The following is a 27,823-nucleotide window of genomic DNA, read 5'->3' as shown; positions in this document are numbered from 1 at the left end:
AGAAGACTCGTCGTCTAATGACTCATGTGTAATGTAATGGAACTGATAGTCATGACCAAGGGCTACCCTACATTTAACACATACTGCTTTACCGATGCTACAAAGTCCTTTGTCCCATGCCCTCCTGCACACTTCTCACATATAGGAATCTCCCTTCTACACACTGCTGCAACATGACCATAAGCTTGGCACCTGAAACACCGTAGTGGGTTCGGCACAAAAGCGCTTACGGGATAACTGATGTAGCCTAACATGACTTTGTCAGGTAATGACAAAAAGGACAGACAGTGACTTCTGTTTCATCATGCTCGCCACCAGGTCTGCGTTGCACCAAATGGCAGGCATTACAGACACCAGGAATCATCTATTTCAGTTGCTCCACCTCCACCCTTACCCCAGTAATCACTCCTTTCAACGGCACCTTGTTTCTGAGAGCAAAGCAAGTAACAGGTCTTGTCCCCAGCTCCCTCTGGGTGGAAGAAACACAAAAAAATAATCACAAGTCCACTTCGAGTTACCTTCACTGATTCAACAGTACCCAATTCCATTTTGGGTCAACCAGAAACCACATATGGGTCAGCCAAAAGGCAGGGGTCCACTTTCTCCAAAAATGTCACTCCTACTGGACCAGAACCATCTTTATCATGACAATCAGTGTGAGGCAAGGGCTCAGAGATCTTCACCATATAGTGAGTGACATCTGAGCGAAACTGAGAATGAATGGGCCAACATTTCTTTTTTTTTTTAACTGACAAAAAAAACAAAAAAACTTTGGCTTACATTTATACTATTTAACACAGGCTGTCTTTGAATGTTTTAGGTAAATGTATATATTTTCTTCTATTCACTTAAAAAAAAATGTTTTTAGGAATAAACAAAAACTCCACCTACAGGGCCGGTGCCAGCCTGCCAGGAGAGCTCAGCAGCTCAAATAAAGAGCATGCCAAGCCCCTTTTGGGAAACGTACCCTACAATACCGGCAGATGGCAATGTTGATCTGGCATTGAATGTCATCTTTCATTCGAAATGCATTAGTAGCCAGCAATACATCTGAACCGCCCCAACCACATCCGTTTCAACAGAGCCACGACACTATGCAAGCGTGTCACAATGAATGTGCAGGCAGTGAGTTGACATGCTGTACAGCATTGGAGACGGGGGCCAAATCTCCTCTTCCATGCCAGATGAAGAGAAAGAGGACATCTGAATTTTCTAGTTCCCCAGGACAAGTGGGGAGTATGACTGGACTAACTGTGTGTGTGTGTGTGTGTGTGTGTGAGTGAGTGAGTGAGTGAGTGAGTGAGTGAGTGAGTGAGTGAGTGAGTGAGTGAGTGAGTGAGAGAGAGAGAGAGAGAGAGAGAGAGAGAGAGAGAGAGAGAGAGAGAGAGAGAGAGAGAGAGAGAGAGAGAGAGAGAGAGAGTGAAGTTTTTTTGTTGTTGCCATTGTTACAATCACTTGATTGTTGTTGAGTCAAGTCCACACCAGTGCTGTTTAGTAGCCAATTTAGTGTGATAACTTGAAGTTCAATCAAGGAGCATTTTAGGAAAAGTTGTGTGCTTCCGTCACATTGATTTCATGTTCTAAACTCACAAAAGCGGCCTACTACAGTTGGGAATTGAGGTCTTTGGGTAAAGTCGTGTGTAGATGAAATTATCAAGTAAACTCTATTCTTTGTGGCAGGTAGCCTAGTGGTTAGAGCATTAGGCCAGTAACCAAAAGGTTGCTAGATTGAATCCCTGAGCTGACAAGGTAAAAATCTGTCGTTCTGCCCCTTAACAAGGCAGTTAACCCACTGTTCCTAGGCCGTCATTGTAAATAAGAATTTGTTCTTAACTGACTTGCCTAGTTAAATAAAGGTTAATATTTCTATCTGCAACACAGGCCTACACTTACAACCTCCACACCCAGTGTCTCTCCAGGACCAGTTCAGAGACCCCTGCCCAATAACACACAACTTTAAAAAACACTTAGCTAGGACCTAAAGTACATTTTTATGACTCCAGAAAAGTCCGACATTGTATTCAAATCCATTTTTTTCAGATTGGGTGGGGCACAAGAGAAAATAGTTTAGAATGCGCCACAGTGCAAGAAAACATTTAGTGAACCACTGATTGAGTAAAATAAGTATTTAATGGAAAGTCAAAACATGACAGAGTTGGAGGAGGGTAGTTGGTAGATGGACATTTCAAAATATATTTTCTAAAATCACAGGTGAAAACTAATTACATTGGGGGTAAGGGTCACAAAGCAGGATGATAAAATTCAGCCCGCTAACTCTCCTATTTACTCTGAAACAACTACAGCAGTTTTAAATCATTACAGGCATTCAAATTGCTTACCCCTTTCTTACACCTAATAACCATACTTGTGTTGTGATCTTGAAAATCCAAAACCGTTCTGGGTTGTGTGGAACAGGTGAATTGCCCAACATATCAACACATTTCCATATCACGAATTTCAGACAGACTGAGCATTTTGATTAGCCAAAGCGTCGCCAGCCTTTCTCTCATTCACTATTGTTGCTGTCATCACTGTCGGAATACGCCCCCAGGAGGCTGAGCGACGACGACCCATTCTGTGCTGTGATTGGCTTAGTAGCCTCCGTCGGTACGATAGCAGCTGCCTTTGAAACTGCAAAGCAGGAAGTACCGAGGTTAGAATGACAGAAATAGCAGTAAAAGTATCTTCAGCCATACAACATGTAGAGCTGAGTGACTTCCTGCGGTGCTCACAGAGAAAAATAATGTTAATCTGGCAAGACTGCTACAATTGTCTCCTCTCAGGCTGCACTGTCCATTGAGGCATTGGTAAGAGCCAATAATGACAGCGTTGAGTCTTGAATCCTGTTGTTATTGACTGCTGTAAAGGCGTCCGCATGCTTTACAGCTGGAAGACTTCTTGCATATATTATGGCTGTTTTGGTGAGGGTTTTTCCGGCTTGCCTCCAGAAAAAAAATTGTATGTGCCCGAACAGCTGAAGTTCGGAGCCTAAGTCTACGCCCCTTCGTCGGTGATTGGTTAACAGTAGAGATTCTTCAATAAAGTCTTAGTTGTTATTCAACGAGACACAACTCGTTTTTTTATGCAAATGTTTTCATTGAGAAATACTGCACCAAACATTTTAGTTAGATGTCAAACTGCACGACTAAGATCCCCTCGTCAAAATTACTTCGGTCGCCAGCTGTACGGTGTTTCCTCCGACACATTGGTGCGGCTGGATTCCGGGTTAAGCGAGCAGTGTGTCAAGAAGCAGTGAGTCTTGGTGGGGTCGTGTTTCGGAGGACGCATGACTCTTGACCTTTGCCTCTTACGAGTCCATGCGGGAGTTGCAGTGAAGGGACAAGACAAGACTAACTACCAATTGGATTCATCACGAAATTGGGGAGAAAAAGTAAAAATAAATGCCAGATTTCTTGAGTTCTATTTTGAGGAAGTGTACACTGGCTACAATGTCTCAAAATGCACAAAGTACTATTACTGCTTTTTTCTCATTTTTCAAGCGAAGGTCTTTTAAAGGAGTATGCAAGCACACTAGTTCGGCTAGGCGCCTGCCGAACTGAAACATGCTGACGCCTTAAGCAGGAAATCACCTCGGTGTATACAAAGTCATTTCGATATTGCAGTTTCTGCCATAAAGCTTCTGTTAAAGCCTCTATAGCTCACCTGTCTGTGTGTTAGAGCCTGCAGGAGTTACTGTGGTATCAGGTATAGGGACAGAGGTCGCTGGTTTCTTTCTCACCACCAGTGTTCCCAGTGCCCCTCCACCTCCCAGCCCCCCCACACTTCTTTCCCAGCTCTCCACTTTGGCCTTCTTCACCCCTCTCACTGACAGGCCCTGCAGAAACAACACACAGGACATAAGTAGGCATGTTGGTTAACATGTATTGTGAGGCCTGTATGTGTTTGGTGTGTGTGTACCTGTGTGTCAGCGAGTCTGTCTGTGGTGAGGATGTCAGTAGGTCTGTCTGTGCTGGGTTTCTTTGGTCTGCTGCTGCTCTCGCTCTCCTGGTCTGAGTCAGAGTCGGAGTCTCTTAACCTCTTCACTAGAGCTCTCTCTAGCATCTCCCTGTAACACATACATAACCATTTTGTTATACTTGCACTATTAAAAAAATAAAAATTGCTTAACAATTTCCCTCTTTCTTCACATCATCCCTCTCTGTACTCACTGTGTCTCCCTCTCGTCGTCCTCCTTCTCCCTCTCTTTCTCCCTCTGCTCCAGCTCTTTGTATGTTCCCAGCATTCCTTCGAAGTCCACCGAAGCCTGTCTCTGGTTCAACTCCTTGAGCTCCTGAAGATTCTCCAAAACCTCCATCTCCATCTTAGAGTCCCGCGTACGGTTCTCCAACACCTAGAACGGAACATCATCAGCACGGCTCTTCAACACAACATCGGTACGGTTCTCCAGAAACCTGGTAGAGAACATATCATCAGTCTGTCAGGTTCTCCAGCACTGTTTATAGAGGTGTACCTTCATAGGGTTGTTCAACTCTTCCTCCTCTCTGTCCTTAGTTATCTTCTTCTCTTCCTCCTCTAGAAGTTTCTCCGCCTGGAAGTTCCTTGTGGCACCGTGTTCCATGGCATAGTCTGTGTTCTCCGGATCAGTCTGTAGACAACGCACACTGGGTGAGTACACAAACTGTTCTAAGACGTAGTTTGTGTTTTATGGCTCAGAAACTGATTTACCTTAAAGGTGATCTCGGCCAGGCATCGTGTACACTTGATGTAGAAGCGGAAGATGGGCAGTCCCATGTAGAGCTCATTCATCACAGTCTCCTTACGGGCGTTGAACTTCTTCCCCTTGTAAATGTACTCCCCACAAGTCTTACACCTGCAAGGCACACACACACATTCAGGCATTCACAACTCATGGTACCTGTTTCTGGGCAGGGTTGTAGAGTGTTGACATACCTCATGTTGAAGGGAGCCATCAGCCGGACCACATATTGCCTGTCTTTAGGAAGTTTGAGTTTGGGTATTTTTGCCGGGTCGAAATCTGGCGGGTAGTATTTCTACAGGAGAACGAACACAGTCAGCAGTGTAATTTAACTACGAAATATCTGATTCACATTCTTTTTATCAGTCAGTAGCTACAACAATGAGAGGAAAACATACAAGAATTAGACAAACACAATTCACATAAAGAGATGAAAACATTCAACGTTTACAGCAAGAGCCTGCTCTATATCAGTATATCCTCATAAGGAAAGATAGGCAAGAAACATAGCTAGTTAGCTAGCTACAATGAGTACGACTACTAACTATATAGCTAGCTAAGCGTATTGAGCTAGCTACTACTATTGGTGTCATGTTAAGCATAGAAAAGTGTTTGCTTCAATGGCCAAGCCTGACTAGCAACACGCAGCTTACTAGCAAACATTGCATTCGTTTTCAGCGAATTGAGAATAAATCAAGACATAGTAAATAAGAATTGTACTTACGTTTAAAACTTTTCTTTCTGACATTCTTAATTGGAGATAAAACCTAACTTTAGCAACGAAATGGAAGGATAAACTGTGATAATGTTAGCTAAATAGATCGCTAGCTTGCTGTAATGTGATGTTTGAGAAGAGCAGAAAATCACTTCCGTTTCCGGGGTAGGTCCAGCCTTCATAATAAAAGTCGCTCATGTAGAAAAACGCATTTTTTTATTACTCAATCTATAAATATTGTTTTATGATTTATATTTTAATTTAAAACAATGATTGTGTCCATGAACGTGGGGTCGAGTCCCTAATACGTTATCTAAGGAATAGAGTGTCAACATGGATCTGCATCACAGCAATATTATAAATTATGGATTACATTTGCCATCATGAGAGAGAGGATTTCAAAATGACATCCTTAATAAGAAAAACGTTATTAAATATTTTGTGAACTGAGGGAACGGGAATAGAACCTGAGTTGCTTGCGTGAAAGGCAATCACACTACTGCATTTTTCCAACAGGGTTAACCTACTTGGTGGGAATTGTAAGGTGGCTCATTAGCGAGGATTGTTACAATATAAATGTTGTTTATAGCGTGAATAAAAACAGACCTGAAGATCTTTTAAATGGCTCATTGTGGCTCATTGGGACTCCCAATCACGGCCAGTTGTGATACAGCCTGGAATCGAACCAGAGTGACGCCTCAAGCATGAGATGCAGGGCCTTAGACCACTGCGCCACTCGGGAGCCCGAAAGAGCCCACTGTGATTCAGGCATTATCCACAGACTATGCAGCCATATGATTTCACCCCTGTGTGAGAAACTGTACGGTCAGTCAAGTGATCCTTACAGTTAAAAATTTTCTCTAGTTGCTGTGACAACCTTTAATATGTCTTCCCAGAGCTGCTGTCTGTCTGAAGCATTTGCCACAGTCATTACAGCAAAATGATTTCTCCCCTTTGTGTATCATGGTATGCATTATCAAGCCTGTCCTATAAGGAAAACATTTGTCAGTCTCTGCACTGATATGATTTCTCCCCTGTGTGAGATCTCATGTGCACGGTCAAATTTCCCATCTTGTTGAAGCACTTGCCACATTCTTTACAACTGTCAGATTTCTCCCGTGTGAGATATTGTATGGAGGGTCAAGTTTACCTTACGGTTGAAAAATTGGCCACAGTCTTTACAATGATAAGGATTTTCTCCTGAGTGTAGCTTTGTATGTATGATTAAGTAAACCTTTGTGCTGAAACATTTGCCACAGTCTTTACACCAATTAATTTTCACTGCATGTAATTTATTATGTCTAGTAAATGTTGCCTTCTTGTTGAAGCATTTGCCACAGTCTTTGCACTGATAAGACTTCTCCTCTCTAGACCCGTGTGTACTTTTTATATGCATGGTCAAGTTTCCTTTGTTGCCAAACCATTTACTACAGTCTTTGCACCAATAAGATTTCTCCCCTGTGTGAGATCTTGCATGGCTGATTTAAGATTCCTTTGTTATTGAAACATTTGCCAAAGTCTTCGCAGCAAAACGTTTTTTCCCTTGTGTGTATCCTCATATGATTAGTCAAGCCTATATTATTGTACAAGCCTCTACCACAGTCTTTACATCGACATGGTTTCTCCGTTGCAGAACAGTCTGGATATATTGGCAGGCTGTGAGTCACTAATTGGTTCTGGTACTCTGTAGCCCTCTCCATCAGCTTCTGTTTTGATCTCTTCAGTTGTGATGATAGGTAGAGTGTCCCTCTCTCTGTCCTCCACAGTTTGGTCAAGATGTGAGGGCTGGGGTGGGTCCTCCTGATCCAAGTCACTATTTACACAGGGAGGATCGAATATAGAGTCTTTGGTATCAAACTCCAGCTGTGAAGCCAAACCCCCCTGTGAATGTGACCTTGCAAGTCGTTTCAGGGAAGCTGAAGCTGTCAGTGAAGTGGGCCCCTCCCCCTTCCTGGTCTGACCACACCCTCTTCCCCCTGAAGTACCAAGTCAGATACCACTGGGACAACAAGGGTACCCCACATGAGATCACTGTGAGTGCAGACTCTTATGGTGTGTCTGTGTGTGTGTGAGACACTGTCTTTCTCTCGTTTTCTCACACTCTCTCTCTCCTCCCCCCTCTCTCTCGATCTCTCTGTCTCCCTTTCTCTCTCTCCCTCTCTCTCTGTAGTTGGATCCGTTTGAGGACACCAAGAAAGTTCTACCAAGGCTGTCTCCTGGGAGGTCTTATCTAGTTCAGGTGTGTTCCATGGAACGGATGGGTCTGGGACAGAGCAGTGACTGGAGCCTACCTGTTACTGTCACTATGCCTGCACACTGAACATACACACATACACACTGAGATAACACACACACACACACACACACACACACACACACACACACACACACACACACACACACACATCTAGCAGGTCACACCCATAGATCCACAACTTGGCATAACAATGATAATAAAAACACTCTATTTGTGACGCACTTTTCCAACATTGTGCTAAATGTGCTCAGTAAAACAACACAATGGTATTTAACTCAAAACTGACTCCAGCATTTCCACAAACTCTGTGTTAAAAATCAGTCGGTAACAACCACCACCAGAGGAGTAATGAACTCGGAGTGTCTGATGCCCAGGGAGAAGGCAGGAGGTCTGGGGAGGTGGAGTAGGACCTTCTCCGGGCTGTGGGTCCCTGGCCCAGGCTTCTGAGACTGATCGTTGGGTCGGGTAGTCCGGCTCTGGACAAAATTAAAATCACATCCAACTTTATTTTAAGGGAAACATCCCAATACTCTAGTCTAGAGGAAGATATATGCAAGAAAATACTATACAAAATATTCAATTGTAAATAAATAAATAGCTAAAAAGCTAATTAAATACCTATATAAATATAAGATAAAGCTATAAACCTGCATAGAGAAGGACGGCTGTCGTGTGAGGTAGACGCTGGGGTCAGTACTGTTGTAGCGTCCTGGTCCAGGGGTCATAGACAGGTCTTCTGATGGAGCTCCAACCTGTCTGCGCCCCGCCAAGCTGTAGCTGGCACTGGACGGCTTGTGGGGCACCTGGGAACCCAGCAGGTTAGGGAGGGTGTACCTGGGAGGATGATTAGAATGATATGAATGATATAGGGTCCCTCTTTACCCCCTCTCCCTCTCTCTCTCTCGCTCTCTTTCATTTGTACCGGTTAGGGGCGGGCACAGAATCCATTATACGGTAGCGTGACCGAGAGCCAATAGTGTAGGAGGGAGGTCTGAGATGAGGTTTCTCTGGGCTGTAGGCACCTGGACCTGGAGTCTGGAAGAGTTCAGCTAGAAGTGAGAGTGATGGAGAGAGAGGGGGTGAGAGAGAGAGAGGGGAGGTGAGAGAGAGGGGGGGTGAGAGAGATAGAGAGAGAATGTAAAGAATGTCCAGCAACAAATGCCCGCTGGGGTAATAGAGTTTAATTGAACAATTTATCATGATTCAGGGAGTAGCTAGTCTCACCGGCGCGTCTTGCCCTGCCTAGCATGGAGTAAGAAGGGGTACCGACGCGGCCGAACCGGGTCATCTTGGCATCGATGTGGTACTGGGGTCCTGGACTGCAATCCACAGAGACCACTGTGGAGAAGAACGCACAATAATTTATAATAATAAAGGTCAAAGGTGAATTTAAAGGTCAAACTTAAGGAAAATGTCAGCAGTACTTTCCATAGACTTCTGCTTCCTGCCCTACTAGCCTGGAGTGTGAATCCTCATGGCAACGGTGTGAATAAGGTCTACTCACCATACAAGAGAAATAGGCAAAGAGACTGAGATTGACCTCAGAGACTTACTGTTGCTGCTCATACGTCTGTGGAAGGTGTAGGCGGGGCTACTGGGCTTGGTGAGGTCATGGTTGATGTAGCCAATGGTTGGAGGGAGAGCATAGCGACCGGGGCCTGGCCCTAGCAACAAGTAATGATGGTGATGATAATGATCATGTTTATTTTCCAGTCATGTAAAAAATATATATATATATATATTCCATACTCCTGCTACTCCAGTTTCTAGAGTTTCTACATTTCACTTTTCCATTGATGTTAAAACAGAAATATGACAGTGTTAAATACTGTCCCTGTCAACTAAATTAAAGTTTTAATTTAAACATGTTGCATAATAGATGTCTTCAACAAACCTTTCTCTCTGCCAGCGATTATCGGACGTCTCTTAACCTCCATGATTTGTCGATCAATCTCTCTATTTTCCTACCCCCTCCTCTCTTCCTCTTTTACACGTTGTTCTTCTGTCACTCCCAGCTAGGGTTGCCAACCCTCAGAGAATGCGGGACTTGAGGGAATGAGGGACTTTCTCCCAGAGCAGTCTGTTGTGTCTGTGTGGGCAGCCCTGTGATTCGCTGGCAGCTAGAAATGCAATCATCAATCAGCACAACAATAACAAGCAGGAGAAGAGATTCGGTCTGGTTTGATCCTCTGTTAGTCCAAACATATCCTCTGTACGGGTCCTTCCTGTTCCACGTCTATAGACAAAACCTTTTTAGACCACTGCACTCGAAAGGTATCCCAGAATATGTTGACAACTCTACTCCATGCACACAGATCTCTCTCTCTCTCTCTTTCCTCTCTTCTTCCGTCTCTCCCCTTTACTCTTTGCTGTTCTGTCACTGATTCACTCCCGGCACCATCCAGCCTCTTCAGGAAAAACACAGCCTCAAAGGCTGAATTATAGATGGTCTTTACAAGCTGAGGAAACGTTATCTCCATTCTGCAGCCCTGGGTACACCTAAATCACCATCTCACTTCTCTTCTTAGAGTTCATGTGTCATAGAGGTGACTCCATGTTCATGTGATGAGTACGCATCCCTGGCAACTGAAGACTTACGGAAGCTATTCCAGGCTTTAGCTAATGCCCAGGCTTTAGCTCAGCTGGTTAACGGTGTTGTGGCACGCAGATGACCAAGGTTTAAACCCATTTAGTCACACATAGACAATTCGCTACACTATGCCCACCTGCAGCAATTGTTACATGTCCCCTCTGTCTTTCTGGTACACACTGTGTTGCAGGAGGTATTTCAAGTCTGACCCTTCAAAGGGAGATTCAGCAATATGATATCCTCGCACATATTGGGGCAACTTCCCACATAACAACAGAGTTCAGATTTACCAAGACTGCCACTATTGTCTCTTCCTAATTTGCATTGCTGCTGTTTCTGTAAGCAGAAATTTGACCCGCAGTGCATAATGATGTCACTTTGCCGAGTCTAGCTTTAAGTTACTGTATAGGGTATCTTTACATAAAGGGTGTTGGGAGGCAGAGAGCGGTAACTAAAGACTGAGCAGAGCCCTGACCAACAAACACGGGTTAATTATTAACAGGCAACCGCAGGCCGCAGTAACGGGACCCTGCAGCCATGTCATCAAAATCAGACAGACAACGCGGGCGTTGACCCTAAACACGCTGGGTAAACAGAGTCGGGTTGCTACCGATTATGTATCACACCACAAGCTTGCCACTGTAGTGAACATGAAAATTGGACTCGTAAAATGCTGTCACAAAGTACTTTTAGAATAAAACAGGGCACAGGAGTCATTGGTGATGTAAGACCAGCCATGTATAAACTGGGTTAATGGAGTCATGTATAGATTACGTATAGAGAACATCATCCCTGTTCCCCCAGTGTAACATCAGTAACATAAACATGACAGGCTATAAGTGCATAGAGGAACACAGCTGTGTGTCTGGGGGTGTGTGCGAGTGTGTGAGAATAGAATGACTCCCAAACTCTTTCAAACAAAACTATAATTCATAATTAAGTCAATAACATGATCACTAACCTAACATAACTTACTAACAAAACATAATAGTATTTAAATATGATAGTATTATTGTTTTGGAAAAATACATTAGCATCACAATATGATAGTACAATTCTGTAGAAAAATACATTAGCATTATGGTCAGGAGGTTTTCCTGGGCAGGGCCATATGATCAGGAAAAACTCCTGACCCTACTTATTATTAAGACAGATCTCCACACTGACAACAATGTCAGTCTATAGTCCTGTAACGGTTCCCAAATAGTGGGTCACAGACAGTTCCGATTGGGTCGTCATGGTTCAAGACTGGGATGTGACTAGAAACATTACTATGGTCCTCCATCTCCACTGTTGCTCCCAGTATGTTAGCTTCCACTAGAGGGTGCTGTGGATCTCTAGCTTTTCAGAACTGCCAGTATTTCCACAGTAAGAAGAAGATTACTATTCCTCAATGTCTTATTTCTCCATGTCTTGTCCAGCCGGTAATTACAGCATAGGCTATCTAGGGCAGCTGTTGTAGAGACACTGTCCCCAAAATTGTATTTCTGCCCCTTCTTCCATCACTGAATGGTGTATGCAAAACCACAGCATTTAGGGGACACCATTTTTCACACACATGATGTTGTCTTGACTTTGTTGCTGGTTGTTTAAAGACAGGGGTGATGCGTACTATGACTTATCCCCTTGTAGGACCTGAGAGAGAGAGAAACTTATGAGGATTTCCCTGCACGAGAAAAGCTGAACGATTCAAATATGATGATACAAATGATTCAATAAGACCTGTGAGCATGCCTGTGTGTGTGGTCGTTGTATACGAGTGCAGGTGAGTTCTAGTTAGATCCTTACCTACCTGGTTGCGTGTTTTGTGGGACTTCTGCATCCAGACTCTCCATTGGTCGTAGAGTTTGATTGACATGCCGCCGCAGCCATACGCATGATTCCGTACCCAGCCGAAGAACTGCTTCAGCTCTCGACGTAACGTAGAATTGGAGTCTCCAGACTTGGAGTCACACGAACCTGATAACACACGCTCTGTAGGAGGGGAGAGAGGGGGTTAGAGTGTGTGTGTGTGTGTGTGTGTGTGTGTGTGTGTGTGTGTGTGTGTGTGTGTGTCCTCACCACTATGAGGTGTAGAAGCAGCAGTAGGATGACTCCATTCACTCCAGATACCAGCCCTACGAGACCCATAGATCCCTACTGGGTTACAGCGCACCTGCATAGAACACACTGAGATTACGAGATTACCACACACACACACACGCACACACACACGCATATATACAGACACGAACACACACACCGTACCTGGACAAAATACACAGTACCCGGTCTCAGGCCTGCCAGACGACAGGATGTCTGGTTCCCAACGTCATCCATGACCTTCCAGTCTGAGTTGTCCTCCAGCCGGTAGCGTATCTGGTACTTGGCTTGGAACAGGAAGTCTTTGAGAGCTGGGGGAGATTTCCATCGAACACTCAGATGGTCCTCCAGGTCACCCACACGACTCACACTCACACCTGATGGCGGGTCCGTCGTTACTGTGGACGGGGAGCGGAAAGAGGTAGGGTAACTCAGAAAACTACTTTAAAACAGCAAGATCCGTCTAAAATAAGGGTTATTACTTTCTCCTCTGAGTGAATTGGATCTGAGCGTAACAGTAAGTCATACAGCACAGGTACTGTTAGTTTGTGTTATTAGTTTCAGTGTGGAGGGAAATGAGGGAGCAGCGAGTAGTAACTCGAGTGGTGTAAAGCGTCAATCGCCCACCTTCTTAGCCCTGCCCCATCCGCAGGGTGTGTGTGTGTGTGTGTGTGTGTGTGTGTGTGTGTGTGTGTGTGTGTGTGTGTGTGTGTGTGTGTGTGTGTGTGTGTGTGTGTGTGTGACCACCCAGCGTGAGTAAAAGGAAAATGAGCTCATCAAAAGGCAGGGTGTGTCTAGTCTTCTTCCATTCTACAAAATGCCCGTCCTCCCCCGTGTGTGTGTGTGTGTGTGTGTGTGTGTGTGTGTGTGTGTGTGTGTGTGTGTGTGTGTGTGTGTGTGTGTGTGTGTGTGTGTGTGTGTGTGTGTGTGTTCCCCCTCACCCCCAAAATCCTGGGTTGGGATCTAAGTAGTAGGATGAAGTTGGTCCTAGACGTTTATCTTAGGTCAGTTTTACGATTCTCCACTAATGGTTACTGTTAGGTCTTGGGCTAGGTAAGATTCTCCACTAATGGTTACTGTTAGGTCTTGGGCTAGGTAAGATTCTCCACTAATGGTTACTGTTAGGTCTTGGGCTAGGTAAGATTCTCCACTAATGGTTACTGTTAGGTCTTGGGCTAGGTAAGATTCTCCACTAATGGTTACTGTTAGGTTTTGGGCTAGGTAAGATTCTCCACTAATGGTTACTGTTAGGTCTTGGGCTAGGTAAGATTCTCCACTAATGGTTACTGTTAGGTCTTGGGCTAGGTAAGATTCTCCACTAATGGTTACTGTTAGGTCTTGGGCTAGGTAAGCTGATACTGGATATGTGCCCCAGGGCAACTTTTAAATAGGGCAAGATGTAAAGCTCTAAAGCCAGAGGGTCAAAGTTCAGGCACTTACTCTCTCTCTGTCTCTCAATCTGTCTCTGTCTCTCTCACACACACACACACACACACACACACACACACACACTCGCACGTACGCACACACTCACCCACGTCTAGGATATCCAGGGTGATGACATCAGAGGTGGCTGAGCCGAGCTGATTGGTGGCTTCCACCCAGATCTCGTAGGGCGTGAAGAGGGCGAGGTCACGAGGTATGTAGCAAGAGTACGGCTGGGCGGCATTGTACTCCTCACATTCTCTCTCTCTGCCATACCACCTACACACACACACACACACACACACACACGTATATTAGACTCAGAATGTATTAGAATGTGTGTGTATGCGTGTGTATTAAGTGTGTGTAAGGAGTGTGTACCTGAGTTTGTATTTGAGTGTGTATTTGGTCTTGATGAAGGTCTCTCCCTGTCCTCCCGGTGCCCATCGACAGGTCAGGTCTTTGGTGTTTCTGGACCAGCAGGTCAAGTTGACTGGCTTCACTGGAGGCACTGAGGGAGAAGGTGGGTGGAGGGAGAGAGGATATATTTTAGTCCAGAATGTTCTTATGTCTGTCTGGGGTTCAAATTCTGGGACTTTGCCAAGATTCCATCCCTTTCTGAACACAAGGTGTTGAACAGGGACGTCACGCTGAGATTAGGGCACTGTGACAACACTGTGTGTGTGTGTGTGTGTGTGTGTGTGTGTGGTGTGTGTGTGTGTGTGTGTGTGTGTGTGTGTGTGTGTGTGTGTGTGTGTGTGTGTGTGTGTGTGTGTGTGTGTGTGTGTGTGTGTGTGTGTGTTGCTCCACTTACTCCCAATGTAGAGACAGGACCCGGCCAGAACATGTCCTCCATGGTTGTGACACACCAGGTTGTCCCCTGACCTCTGCCTAGAGGCTGGCAGGCCCGGCAGGGTGACACTGAGGGCCGTAGGGCTCAACACGCTGTAAGAAGAGCTGGGCAGCCGGCGGCCATTCAGGCTCCAGAACAGAGAGCTGGCGTGGAGGCCCAGATCAGGGCTGACTGAACATGTGGCAGTGAGGGTGGAGCCGATGGGCAGGGCTGGGTCCTGGGGGAAGATCCCTGCCATCTCTGGAGGGGAGAGATGGGATGAGTGAATACATGGATTAAAGAATGTTTGATTGAACTATTGATTCCCAGTAAGCAGAGGGAAAGAGACAAACGACAGGGGAAAGAGAGAGAGTAGAGAGAGACGGATCTTTACTGATTCAATTATTCAGAAGAGAATATCCGACAAATAGGCTCTATTCTAGAACACAGCAGTAACTCCCAGGTCAGTAGTGAACCCAGATTTCCACTTCCATAGACGCAGAGTGTTTATCACATTGTCAGACCTCTACAAGTCTCATCCTCAAGCCATGAGTGTTGAACAGCTGCCTCAGATACTGGCTGTGTTGTGCTTTGAGGAAGCTCATATGAAGACGTTCATTTGACCAAAACTCCTCCTCGACAACACACACACACACTATTTACACCAAAACACTGGCAACGCTGATGCTGTAAATGTATCATCGTGGAGAGGAAGCCAGGCCGTGATTAGCCAATCAAACAACGATCCAGCTCCATAACAATCATGGTCTCACCACCGCAGTATTACAGGAAGGGCTAGGCAGAGGGAATGCCCCCGAATTAAGCAGCAGAACATCCATTCTGAAGACCTCAACGACAGATGCAATTACACTTGTGTATTTACTCTCCTGATGGGTTCTGAAGAAGTAACTATGGGCTGTAAAATAGTATTTGTTTCTAGAAAGGAGGTCCCCTGGGGTAAGGCTGCTCATATAGATTATGGTTTAAAGGTGCAAATGCGGGGGGGGGGGGGTTCTGGTAAGAGTGTTCTGTGCACTGATTATACGGCCTGTACAGAATGTTTGTTTTCGTTTATGTCTGAGACTGAGCATTGATCATTTTTGCAGGGTTTTCTTTCCATCCAGGCACAGAGCCAAGATGGTGGTCAGTTAGATCAGGTGTGCTAAGTGCTTGGATGGAACAAAAGTCTGCAACAACCCTGTTTGTTTCTCAGGGGTGAAAAGCATTGCTTTGAATCTAAGTAAACACACAAGTTGTCGGGCTAAAGCCCTGTATTACAGCCCTGGTGTTGTGAAGATGAAAAATGGCCTCTGGTTTTAGACCCTCCTGGTTCTGGATGTCAGTCTTCAAGGATGCTTGGAAAGCGACTAATCCCCTGGTTTCTAAAACACTGTTTACCTTTCGCTGCTGCACGGAACAGTTCAAAGGTAGTCTGTGTTTCTGTCCGTCTACGGGACAAAGGAGCCACATGCGGAACGTTTGATGGAGGCCTTGTACGTGAGTGAATTGAAACAAGAAGTCATGCAACATTTAGCCATATCGAGCCATGTGATGTTTTCTGAATGGCAGTTACTGTGACTATGATGAGTGAGTGGGGGTTTTCACTGGATACGTTGACAACAAGAACAGAACATCAACTAGAGAGCATCAACATGCCATAGAAAGGAAGGTGAGAGATCGTTCACAAGGCGGCCTAAAGGTCTTCAGTGGTGAGTTTAGTGCTGATGCACATCCAAACCAGGAAAAATAACCTTTCAAAAAACGTGTATTGCTTTGTTGTGAATATCACTGGAGTAATTGGGGTGGCAGCAGTGGGTCTTGCTCTTCACCAGCAACTCTGTGGAAAGTGCAGTGCACAATCTCCTGTGCCATAAAAGTCCAAGACTTCTTGCTATAGAGGCAGTGGCCACTACTGTCGTATACATTAATTTCTTCATTAATCGAAACAACTGAAAATACATAAAAAGTTCATGGTTGGACAATAATAATCTAGGCCTACGTAGTTTTATGACCTCACCTATACAAATAAACTGGACACAGACACAAAATCTTGCCGACATACCGCAGCACATAACTGTGATTTATTTACTTTACTTTGTATTAAACTGGCGGTTAATATTCCCTGAGACCCGACCATATGATGTCACCGTGGTGTTGCCTCTGTAAAGCCCAGTGCTACATGTGTTAAACGAATTATGAGCCGACCTGTTGAAATCCATCTTCTTGGGACACCGTTTTTCAATAGCATGGTCAAGAATCCCGAGATCTGTGTCTAGCTAGGACTTTCATCAAATCTAGAAGGGCTAGTGATTGTTCATGGAACTGACCTTTTTTTTTAAATATTGCAATATTTTATATAATGTTTGATGCTGGATACATATCTCAAATGTTATTTTATTTCTTTATGAAATGCATTAGAATTCAGTTTAGCCTGTTCATTTACTTTTAAACGGTTGGAAAAATAAGGTAACCTACTAAATCTGATTGCCTGCGTTCAAATGACTTAATATTTACCTCACATTATTATTACAATATTATGGATAATCGTTTCAAAATATGTAGGACTTGCCATTGTTAGAGCAATTATTTTGTACACTCATTCCCTATGAAACCCACATAAACAATACCGTTTAGCCCATTTACAAGGTTTAGGACGTAGGATATTATCTAACCGTAGGATATATCCAACCAAACCAGCTTTACAGACAACGCGTGTTATCACTTGGAAGATTGGAAGAGCTACTGTACTTACGTGACGATGAGGACATCACAGCAGGAATGTACAGAATCAAGAATAATAATGACAACATTTTATGTCAACTTTTATCTTCTTTCGTTCAGTCGGTAAACTCGCCACTTTTTACGCTTCTATTAATAGAGTATAATTTACACAGGTTGTGGGGGGGGGGGGGGGGGGGGGGGGGGGGGGGACCGCACAGGTTCAAGTTGAACAGCACCGCAGTCCGAAGATGCGAGAAGATGAGTCTTTCATGCCCAAGCTCGGTCCAAACCTATTATTTGATCAGTTGATTGCAAACCATCTCCGGTCCTAAAGAGACCATCGGTAGTCGTGAGCTTTTCCAAACTCCGTTTAGTATTCTAGTGCTTCTCCTTCTGTCTGTCTGCGTCTTCACACACAAGTTCATACTTTCCAAGCTCCTCCTCTCTCTTCCCACACAAACGCCAGTCATTTTTTCTTACCCTCAGTCTTTTCCTCTCTTCCCCCCCCCCCCCATCTCTTGGCCTGTGATGCGTCAAGGAGTCAGATCCATTCTCTATCACCGAATCACTCTTTCCCCCTCTTTTCTTTCTCTCCCTCCTTCTTTTCTGCCTGGGGGGCTGTTGAGTGTTGAGTCACAGAGCATTATAGGAAACTTCCTCATGATGACTTTGACTCCCACACAGTGTGTGTGTCTGTGTGTATGTGCATACATGCAGTGTGTCTATGCTTGTGCATGTGTGTGATATCTGAGATGGTTTGGTGGTTGGATTTGTGTTTGTTTTGACGTTATGGTGACAGGTGGTGAAAGGGATGTATTGTGGTATCTTGCATAACCCATACCCAACGTCTTGGGCTGCAGGGAACAATACATATTATGTCTTACACTAGTACATTTTGAGTCTACACCCCCCCCCCCCCCCCCCCCCCCTCCCCCACCAACTAGCTGTGATTGGAACTTGTCACTTTTCCCAATTATATGAAATATTTCATCAATATTTTCATCAGTCATTTCTTCCTTCAAATCTTCTTTTATTCCTACCTTCCTTCCCTTTGAAGTAATCACTGATTTGACATTGTAGGAGTGGTGAGAGTGGGTGTCATCTGATGCGTGGGAGAACTCACTAAATGTCTTAATTCACATGAGAGAGACGGTGATGTAAGGTAGACTACAGTCACGACATCCAGTCGACTCAATCATACTGCATTGTCTTGTAGGATAAAAAAAACACTGTTCAAGTTGAACATCTCAATGGGCACTATGACTAACGTTTGAAGTTGGCATCCCCCTCTCTTTCTTTCTCTCTTTCAGTCGTTCTCGCTGTCTCTGCCCCCCTCTGGCTCTCTCTCTCTTGCTTTCTCTCTTTCTCTCCCTCTCTTCTTTGAGTCAGTTAGTGTAACAGAGACTAACAATGTTAACTGATTCAGAGGCAAATGTTCCACAATGCCATGCTTTCTCTCGGCTCCGGGAGGCGCCCGTTGTTCCCGAGGTGATTCCCGTTCGTGGTGTGGCGACTGTGTCCGGGCATCCCGTAAGTGTGAAAAAAAGATTTGAATGAACAAGAAAACCCCGTGTTGTGTCATTTATAAGCCATTCTGAAACTGCTAGAAGGTTTCTCATCAATGCAAAAAAAAAATGGTCTGTTAGTTGGCACACACACACACACACACACACACACACACACACACACACACACACACACACACACACACACACACACACACACACACACACACACACACACACACACACACACACAGAGGGTAAGCTGGTTCTAGATCTGTGACTGACTCCCTACAACCATGCTGAAACAATGAGGAGGACAGGATGGAGATGGTTCCATCCAGTACTACTGTAACAGACATGGGAAGACAGGCTTATTCACTTTAAACCAGACCACGCTGATGGGAACATAGGCCTATGGCAAAACCATCTGGCATGTGGTTGAAAAAAATAATTGCAACATGTACAGGTCCTAAACTAAACAATGGTGTCAAACACTACCTAGTGCATCTCCTTAGACCCAGATTCATGTCTTACTAGTATTTGTGTGTCAGTATCATTGTTGTGCCATCAGTAGCCTCTGAAACATTAGAAACCTGTCCTCTCATCTGAGACCACACTGGTCCCCAACACAAGCATAGTGTATGTTGGTAGCCATCCATGCAAGTACATTACTTGAAATATTATTTTCTGTGTTCTGATTATGTAAAAAATATAAATAAATCAAGAAACAAACATTCTGAGCCAGAGCTAAAGGTAGTTTTGCAAGTGATGCAAAAATACAACATTGGGCTTAAAGGGTTACAAAACTGAGACATAGGGCTGCATTCATAAAGTAATAGAAAAGTTTGAGATTGTTTCTCTTCCAAATTCTACAAATATGGACAACCAAAAACTTCAAAAGGTACTTTGATGTTCCTTCTACACATCAAAAGAACAGACAAACAAAAAGGTGTGGTTTATGAGATCAAAATACTGCCATTGACAACCATTCATTTTGTTGTAAAGGAGTAAGATAGGAGGTTATCGCTCCAAGTTAAGCCAGAAAGGACAACTAAATAAAGTAGGTTAGATGTTCTTCATACATACTAAAAACACAAAATAGTTGATCCTTTCAAAAATATATGTTCAAATTTGCTATTTTAGACAAAATTACTTCATTTCAGATTCATGTATCATTTGACATTTGACATAACATGTTAATGCTTTGGATTCATTTTTTATGTGATTTTTGTATAGATTTTCACAGTTTCTTAACGTAAAGTTCTCATACATTGAAGCCCAATGTGGCTTTTTGCAAAGTTTCCAGAAAATTGTTCTATAAATCAAAAATCAGATTATTTTCATATCGGGGGCCTATTACAAGTATTTCTAAAGGGGAATAACATGCTTTCCTCATTTGGTTCTATGCTTGTGTCTCACAGGGAAGGATGATTCCATTAAGGGACACATCAAAATGAATCCAGTACTGTAGATTCCAGTACAATAGAATAGAATATATTGTGATGATACGTGTATTATTCTCCTCTGTGTATAGACCCCGCAGGAGGTTTTAGGAGAGGTTGCAGTTAGAGCCCTCTAATCAGGACTGGGAACCACTCCAACTCTATCTGAGTACAAGATGACGTACCAGGGGAGAGATAGAAAGAACAAGAGGGAGGAAGAAAGTGCGATGGAGCAAGAAAGAGACAAAGACTTGGAGAGAGAAAGGGAGAGATAGAAAGTAAGAGAAAGAGGTAATCAGAGAATAGCAGAGAGAGACCATTTCCTCTCAACATACCTAGAGGCAGCCCCAGAGCCCCAGCAGTCCAATCCAGCCTGATTAGGAGAAGAATGTTGTTTGAAGACCATCAGTACCTGGTTATGAACCAGTTACATGCAGAGACACAAAGCAGGGCTACTCCTTTCTGAGGAATTCAGAGGGATTGTGCATATGTGTGGGGATTATACCCCTGAAAAAGGAGAGAACCAATCAGACTGTCATTCCTCCTCCTCACATAGTCTATCTTTCTTCCTCTCTGTGTCAAGCAATGGTTTCCCTGAAATAATGCATGACAGATGTATGTCAACCTCTTTCTTCTCCCTCTCTCTGTCTGTCTCTCTTATGGCAGGGCCTCTAAAACATGCCAACGTAACTTATGTTTCTCCTTCTCTGTCTCCCTACGTCTCTCTCTCAGCTTCTCTCCCTCTGTTCCCATCTGGACCCAATGTGTTGGTCTACTCTATGCCATCAACAATCAAAAAAAGCAAAACACTACATTGAGGAGAAGGGGATCAAGGTTTTGTCTGTAAATCCCTCTGGTTTTATGGCCTGAATTACAAGTACATGAGAAGTGCATGTTTATTTGAACTAGCTGGGTTGGATAGATTGGATGCTGGCTGCTTTCAACCATAGGCTACACCCCAACCCAGTAATGTGAAGCTACAGTACGACTGTGAGGGCCTGTTGCTCCATTTCTATCCAATGGAGGGCAGTGCCTACAAGCTTGTTCTGTATGTGTCAATGGCTGTATATTTAAGCAATAAGGCCCGAGGGGGTGTGGTATATGGTCAACATACCACGGCTAAGGGTTGTTCTTATGCACGACGCAACACAGAGTGCCTGGACACAGCCCTTAGCCGTGGTATATTGGCCATATACCACAAACCCCCGAGATGACTTATCTCTATTATAAACTGGCTAGCAATGTAATTAGAGCAGTAAAAATAAGTGTTTTGTCATACCCATGGTATACGGTCCGATATACCACAGCTGTCAGCCAATCAGCATTCAGGGCTCGAACCACCCAGTTTATAACAGTGCATATCATACTCAGCGTGGTCCTCTGTAGATCAGTTGATAGAGCATGGCGTTGGCGCCATTCTACTCATGTTAGGCTATCAACCATGTCCAATCACCATCTCCATGTCCATGTGCAAAAAGCCAATCAATGTATAGCTTCTCATTCTATAGGAGGACACAGCCTATAGCGTTACACACCTATGGAGGGGTGCAAAAGATGGAGGAGTTATAGGTTGACATAGCCAACCACCTGGGGAAAAAGAGCGACATCCAGAGAGTGCACGATTGAGACAGAACTGTAGCTAGCCAACCTTCTGAAATATCAACTTTTCATACAACAAGGTAAGATTAAAAACATGAATGATACTGCACTTGTGATATTAATCAGAGCCAACTTGTTTTCCAACAGTATAATTTATGTAGCAACTGCAGACTTGTGGCTATCAATAGTTGCTGCGAAGCTCAGATGCCTGGCAAGCTAAGTAGCCTGCATGGTAACGTTAACGGTGACATTTCAGTAAAGTTACAGTACAGTTGCTCTAGCATAGGTAAGAGAACTGTCAAAGTTTTTGAAATCTAAAATATAATGCAATCTGCTAACATTACCAAGGTTAAGTTATTGCCCATTTTAGTAAATGCTATTCAGCTAGCTAATTTCGTTAACTATCTAGCTAACATTTACTATCTATCATTAGACAACATTTTACATCACATGTTAATGATTTGGATTCATTTTGATGTGATTTTTATAGTTTTTCACAGTTTTCTCACCATAAAGTTTTCATACATTGAATTCAGAGGCTACATATTGGATGACTGTCATTCATATTCCATTCACCCAGTTCATTGTAACAGCAATAGGTTTAGGCTACTACATGATTCTCAAATTTTCCCAATACCCATTCTGAGGTTGCCACAACCTAGCCTATGAATGAAAGTTTACAATGTAGGTGCACACAGGTCAAGAGATTTTTTGTTGTTGAGGTCATAGTAACACATTCAATAGCACCTTGCACACTGTTTCCTGCATCTAGCTGATCTAGTGTGTAATCATTAGTCCAAGATTTGCAAACGAGAGTTTCTATTGGACAAATTCTGGTATGTTTATCCCTGTTCCATTTGCTTCCATTTAAGAAGAAAAAAGATCTACAGAATCGGCGGAACGAATACACCCCTGATCACACGTAAACACGGTTCACTTTCATAACAGCCACGTTGTATTCCTTCTTGCATATATGCCCTCCCCTCCTCTCACCTTTTCCATTCGTTTGTGGACTTCAATGCACAACACATCAGCTGTATGTGACCAGGCGAAAAAACCTTTCTAAGCCAAACCATATCATAACCACTACACACATCTGTCATGACTGTCCTGTAGGGATCCAAATAGGTCAGATCAGCTTTGCAATAAATAACTTCAGCCAGAACCCCTCTCACCCGCAGAGAGGAGAAGGGAGCTGGTGGGGGGTTGACAGTTCACACTCTGTTGTAAATCAAGGATTAGAACATTCAGCTATGTCCCTCTCCAAAATCACACAGGAATGTGCCTTTGTTTCACATACATTTTCCCGCCAAAACTCTAACATGTTCTAAAGCGAATACTGGAACAATTTTTCTAACATAGAATATGAGGAATGGTCGGTGGTGATCTAAAGAATAATAATGTCACTTCGGTTGTTATTTTTTCTTCTTGTTGTATTAAGATGTTATAAAGAAAATACTGTAACTTGAACAGTATATACAATATATGTACAAAGTTTCCATCTTCTATGTTGTGTATGAAATATGAAAAAATATGAAAGTGTTTTTGATAAGAGAGGGATGTGATCTTAGAAAGTATTAGAGGAAATTGTTTCTATAACTTTGTACAAGTAAGTAGTCACTGCCCCTTTGAGTGTGATCAGCCTCACAAACCGCCCCTTTTGAACAAACTGTATAAAACAATGGGTTAAGAATATAACATATCAGACCAGAGAGACGTGTAGCTGCAACTCACGTCCAAAGTGGTTCGAACTCAATCTCAACACGAGGTAGAGACGATAACGTCACCTCGCGGACAATCACTGGTACAGGTGATTAGCTGTCCTAAGTAAAGTATCTAGATAAGCGAATTTAAGTGGGACTATTCTATTACTCTCTTCAAACCATCGTATTCTACTCCTCTCATCACCCTACTGGGATCCATTGGCAAGGCTGGCTAGCCTATATTCAAATACTCATCTTCCAGAATGAATGGAAGAATAACAATAGAAGATGGGTGGGGACCCCTTTTGGACAATCAGAGCCTTACAAGCATGCAGCAAAAAGGCCCAACACACTTTCCAAGAAGGCCTAGTTCTGACAGAAAACCACGACAAACCAAGACATTTACACGTAAATACATAATTTGATTTCTTACTTCAAACGGGTGGTGGTTCATGTGCAAAGTATATGATTACTGTGAGAGCAGTTTCTAAATGTACCCAAGCATTATGTCTCTGTCCCTCTCTCTCTCTCTCACCCTCCCTTTTGTCTTTTGCAACAAGCCACCATGCTGTGTCAGTCCACTAAGGTCCTGTTTCTAATGTATTAAGTGTGTATGATTATCCTGTGTTACCATTTAGTTAGCTAGTAAATAAATAATTAAACCAATTTGTGTAGTTCTGAATCATAAGTAAGACTGGGGTTTTTTGCAGTTGCATGAGGTTATGACTGTTCAGAATGATGATATGATAAGAGGTTATGATTAATAAGTTGACTGTTTATGGATGTAATAGGTTAAGACCTTTTGATAAAATAATTATATGTTTAAAGATAAATGATTAAATAATTCTACCCTAAAACCTAACTATTAGTGATATAGTTTATGTAGCATGTATAATGAGTAATTAAAATGTTAAACATCAAGTCTAACTAGGTTGGACTGGGATAAGAGAGGAATGTGTGTGTGTGTTTAAGAAAACACCAGAACCATTAACCTATGTTTGACCCGACCTAGCTAGAACTCTGAGAGTTTATGATATGAGAGGGAGTAACCCTCAAGGTTTCCCTAATCTCGGGGGAATCAAATCAAATCAATCAAATTGATTTGTCACATACACATGGTTAGCAGGTGTTAATGCAAGTGTAGCGAAATGCTTGTGCTTCTAGTTTCGACCATGCAGTAATATCTAACAAGTAATCTACCAATTCCACAACAACTACCTTGTACACACAAGTGTAAAGGAATGAATACGAATATGTACATACAAATATATAAATGAGTGATGGCCGAACGGCATAGGCAAGATGTAATAGATGGTATGGAGTACAGTATATAAATATGAGATGAGTATTGTAGGGTATGAAAACATATAAAGCAGCATTGTTTAAGGTGGCTAGTGATACATTACATCAGGATGGTGTCATGACGTTGCCCTCTTTGAGTACAGGGAGGACAGTTGACCCCCTCCCCCTTGCACCATCCCCCAACCTACCTCCCCCCACCCAAGCCCTGTGTGAAGGGGAATCTCCTGCCACATGGCCCATAGAGAGACACCGGAAATTCTTCCAACTCACAGAATTGGGGAACCGAACGACATTTATGTTCTGGAGAAGGTATAAAAGATTGGTGAAGAATCCAGCTACGAACTGGTCCGCTTGGTACAATTTTGTGATACTCAGAAGAGACAATATAGCCATATTACCATAAAACTGTTTATATAATAGCCTCAGCTTTGGGACTTGCATCTAAATGGTTGTATACAATGTATTAATAAGGATAAAGCTATTTGTAATACATTGAGATGCTATGTACTGATGTTAATGTGATAGAATGTATTTATGTTCAAAGATTAAATCAGTCATCAGCACGCCAGACAGGACCAGGCGTCATGTGACAAGCCTGTTCTATGTTCAAGTATAAAACCCCACCCTGATTTACTTTCTTTAGACCGGCTTACCTCAGAAGAGAGAGCCAAGGTTTGACCCCCAATTCCTCTACTGTAAGTTAACTATACCACATGGTTAAACTTTTAGACTATCGAGACCGACAGAATAAGAACAAGTCTTTGATATTAATTATTAGTCTGCAGCTAAGTAAATTATATCATTGAACGCGAAGACCAACGAAACATCCATTCTATAACGACATTAATGAATGTCGCTTTGAAAGATCCATTCTAACCGAGAGAGAGAGAGAGAGAGAGAGAGAGAGAGAGAGAGAGAGAGAGAGAGAACTCTCCAACAGAACGACTCTCCAACAAGGATCCCGACGACACACTGAGCGTAAATATATATTGATTGCAATTGTTCCCGAATGAGTGAGCGTTCATGTGCAAAGGATTAGCCTATCAATTGTTAATATTAATGAACTCTGTGTGCCTTCTCAGCTGCCCTTTATGACCCTCTGTTTAACAGGCCGCCATGCCTGTTTAGCCCACTAGGGCACATAACTCTACCAATTCTTTGTGACGATAATTACTGTTTGTATGCTTTCTGTGAATTACTTAGTTTAGTAAATAAATGATTTTAAGACAATTGATGTATGGATGACTTTAGTAAAGGCTGGATTCGTGCAGATACAACAATATACGACGTTTGGAATGAGACTGGACGCGAGGTAAAATACACCATTTAAACCAGAAGATAATCGGCCTATACTATAATAGAATATAATATATAATGTTATAATATAGGAAAGTTATATTAGGAAAATTATAACTTTGTAATCGGAATATTTTCCTTGGTGCCCCGATCTCCTAGTTAATTACAATTAAACGATTAATCAGTTTAATCGCGTGATAATAATTACAGGGAGTTAATTGATAAACATGTCTTCAGTTTAATGGTGGCCCAAAGACACGACAATGGCAAGATGCAGTAGATGGTATAGAGTACAGTATATACATATGAGATGAGTAATGTAGGTTATGAAAACATTATATAAAGTGGCATTGTTTAAAGAGGCTAGTGATACATCTAATACATCAAGATGGCAAGATGCAATAGATGGTATGGCGTACAGTATATACATATGAGATGAATAATGTAGGTTATGTAAACATTATCTAATATAAATAATATAAAGTGGCAAGTGATAAATTGATTACATCAATTTTCCCATTATTAAAGTGGGTGGAGTTGAGTCAGTATGTTGGCAGCAGCCACTCAATGTTAGTGATGGCTGTTTAACAGTCTGATGGCCGTGAGATAGAAGCTGTTTTTCAGTCTCTCGGTTCCAGCTTTGATGCACCAGTACTGACCTCACCTTCTGGATGTTAGCGGGGTGAACAGGCCGTGGCTCGGATGTTGATGTCCTTGATGATCTTTTTGGCCTTACTGTGACATCGGGTGCTGTAGGTGTCCTGGCTGGGCAGGCAGTGTGTTGGACAGACCGCACCACCCATTGGAGAGCCCTGTGGTTGCGGGCAGTGCAGTTGCCGTACTAGGTGATGATACAGCCCGACAGGATGCTCTCAATTGTGCATCTGCAAAGGTTTCTGGGGGTCTTAGGGGCCAAGCCAAATTTCTTTAGCCTCCTGAGGTTGAAGAGGTGCTGTTGCTCCTTCATCACCATACTGTTTGTGTGGTTGGTTCATTTCAGATTGTCAGTGATGTCTATGCCGAGGAACTTAAAGCTTTCCACCTTCTCTACTGCGGTCCCATCGATGTGGATATAAGCATGCTCCCTCTGTTGTTTCCTGAAGTCCACGATCAGCTCATTCGTTTTGTTGACGTTGAGGGAGAGGATGTTTTCCTGGCACCACTCCGCCAGGGGCCTCACCTCTTCCCTGTAGGCTGTCTCGTCATTGTTGGTAATCAGGCCTACTACTGTTGTGTCGTCTGCAAACTTGATGATTGAGTTGGAGGCGTGCGTGGCCACACAGTCATGGGTGAACAGGGAGTACAGGAGGGGGCTGAGCACCCACCCTTGTGGGGCCCCTGTGTTGAGGATCAGCGAAGTGGAGGTGTTGTTTCCTACCTTCACCACCTGGAGGCGGCCCGTCAGGAAGTCCAGGACCCAGTTGCACAGGGCGGGGTTCAGACCGAGGGTCCCGAGCTTAATGATGAGCTTGGAAGGTACTATGGTGTTAAATGCTGAGCTATAGTCAATGAACAGCATCCTGACATAGGTATTCCTCTTGTCCAGATAGGATAGGGCAGTGTGCAGTGCGATGGCGATTGCATTGTCTGTGGATCTATTGGGGCAGTAAGCAAATTGAAGTGGGTCTAGGGTGTCA

General features: G+C 43.4%; 3 protein-coding genes across 3 annotated transcripts; all 3 read right to left on the bottom strand.

Annotated features, from left to right (window-relative positions):
* Positions 1 to 2,111: 2,111 nt before the first annotated feature.
* LOC106575391 (splicing factor YJU2) lies at positions 2,112 to 5,588 on the bottom strand. The gene is made up of 8 exons (XM_014151897.3): positions 5,442 to 5,588; positions 4,912 to 5,012; positions 4,687 to 4,831; positions 4,472 to 4,606; positions 4,170 to 4,351; positions 3,919 to 4,066; positions 3,664 to 3,835; positions 2,112 to 2,631 (listed from the first exon to the last, which is right to left on the bottom strand). The coding sequence occupies exons 1-8, from the start codon at positions 5,463 to 5,465 to the stop codon at positions 2,507 to 2,509; spliced, it is 1,032 nt and encodes a 343-aa protein (XP_014007372.1). The 5' UTR covers positions 5,466 to 5,588; the 3' UTR covers positions 2,112 to 2,506.
* Positions 5,589 to 6,079: 491 nt separating this feature from the next.
* On the bottom strand, positions 6,080 to 10,241 carry LOC106575418 (protein CIMAP1D-like). Its single transcript, XM_014151918.3, has 6 exons — positions 9,584 to 10,241; positions 9,243 to 9,353; positions 8,914 to 9,027; positions 8,612 to 8,738; positions 8,337 to 8,523; positions 6,080 to 8,165 (listed from the first exon to the last, which is right to left on the bottom strand). The coding sequence occupies exons 1-6, from the start codon at positions 9,624 to 9,626 to the stop codon at positions 8,007 to 8,009; spliced, it is 741 nt and encodes a 246-aa protein (XP_014007393.2). The 5' UTR covers positions 9,627 to 10,241; the 3' UTR covers positions 6,080 to 8,006.
* A 946-nt stretch (positions 10,242 to 11,187) lies between these two features.
* On the bottom strand, positions 11,188 to 17,510 carry LOC106575381 (cytokine receptor-like factor 1). Its single transcript, XM_045698606.2, has 8 exons — positions 17,371 to 17,510; positions 14,601 to 14,879; positions 14,168 to 14,297; positions 13,896 to 14,065; positions 12,527 to 12,759; positions 12,341 to 12,434; positions 12,072 to 12,253; positions 11,188 to 11,914 (listed from the first exon to the last, which is right to left on the bottom strand). Exons 1-8 carry the CDS (start codon positions 17,426 to 17,428, stop codon positions 11,891 to 11,893), a joined length of 1,170 nt encoding a protein of 389 aa, XP_045554562.1. The 5' UTR covers positions 17,429 to 17,510; the 3' UTR covers positions 11,188 to 11,890.
* Positions 17,511 to 27,823: the final 10,313 nt, after the last annotated feature.

Source organism: Salmo salar, chromosome 17 (assembly GCF_965601325.2).
Source record: "Salmo salar chromosome 17, fSalSal1, whole genome shotgun sequence".
Taxonomy (NCBI): domain Eukaryota; kingdom Metazoa; phylum Chordata; class Actinopteri; order Salmoniformes; family Salmonidae; genus Salmo; species Salmo salar.
This window is presented reverse-complemented; position numbering and strand designations above follow the sequence as displayed.

Coding starts and splice junctions, on each gene's coding strand:
- LOC106575391 (XM_014151897.3), bottom strand. CDS start 5,465: ATGTCAGAAAGAAAAGTTTTAAAC. Junction 4,607..4,686: donor TGGCCGAGATCACCTTTAAG/GTAAATCAGTTT, acceptor CGTTGTCTACAG/ACTGATCCGGAGAACACAGA. Junction 4,067..4,169: donor GACGACGAGAGGGAGACACA/GTGAGTACAGAG, acceptor TATGTGTTACAG/GGAGATGCTAGAGAGAGCTC.
- LOC106575381 (XM_045698606.2), bottom strand. CDS start 17,428: ATGTTGTCATTATTATTCTTGATTCTGTACATTCCTGCTGTGATGTCC. Junction 14,298..14,600: donor GTCCTGTCTCTACATTGGGA/GTAAGTGGAGCA, acceptor CTTCTCCCTCAG/TGCCTCCAGTGAAGCCAGTC. Junction 11,915..12,071: donor CCCACAAAACACGCAACCAG/GTAGGTAAGGAT, acceptor TCTCTCTCTCAG/GTCCTACAAGGGGATAAGTC.
- LOC106575418 (XM_014151918.3), bottom strand. CDS start 9,626: ATGGAGGTTAAGAGACGTCCGATAATCGCTGGCAGAGAGAAAG. Junction 9,354..9,583: donor AATCGCTGGCAGAGAGAAAG/GTTTGTTGAAGA, acceptor ACTTGTTGCTAG/GGCCAGGCCCCGGTCGCTAT. Junction 8,524..8,611: donor TCTGTGCCCGCCCCTAACCG/GTACAAATGAAA, acceptor TCATCCTCCCAG/GTACACCCTCCCTAACCTGC.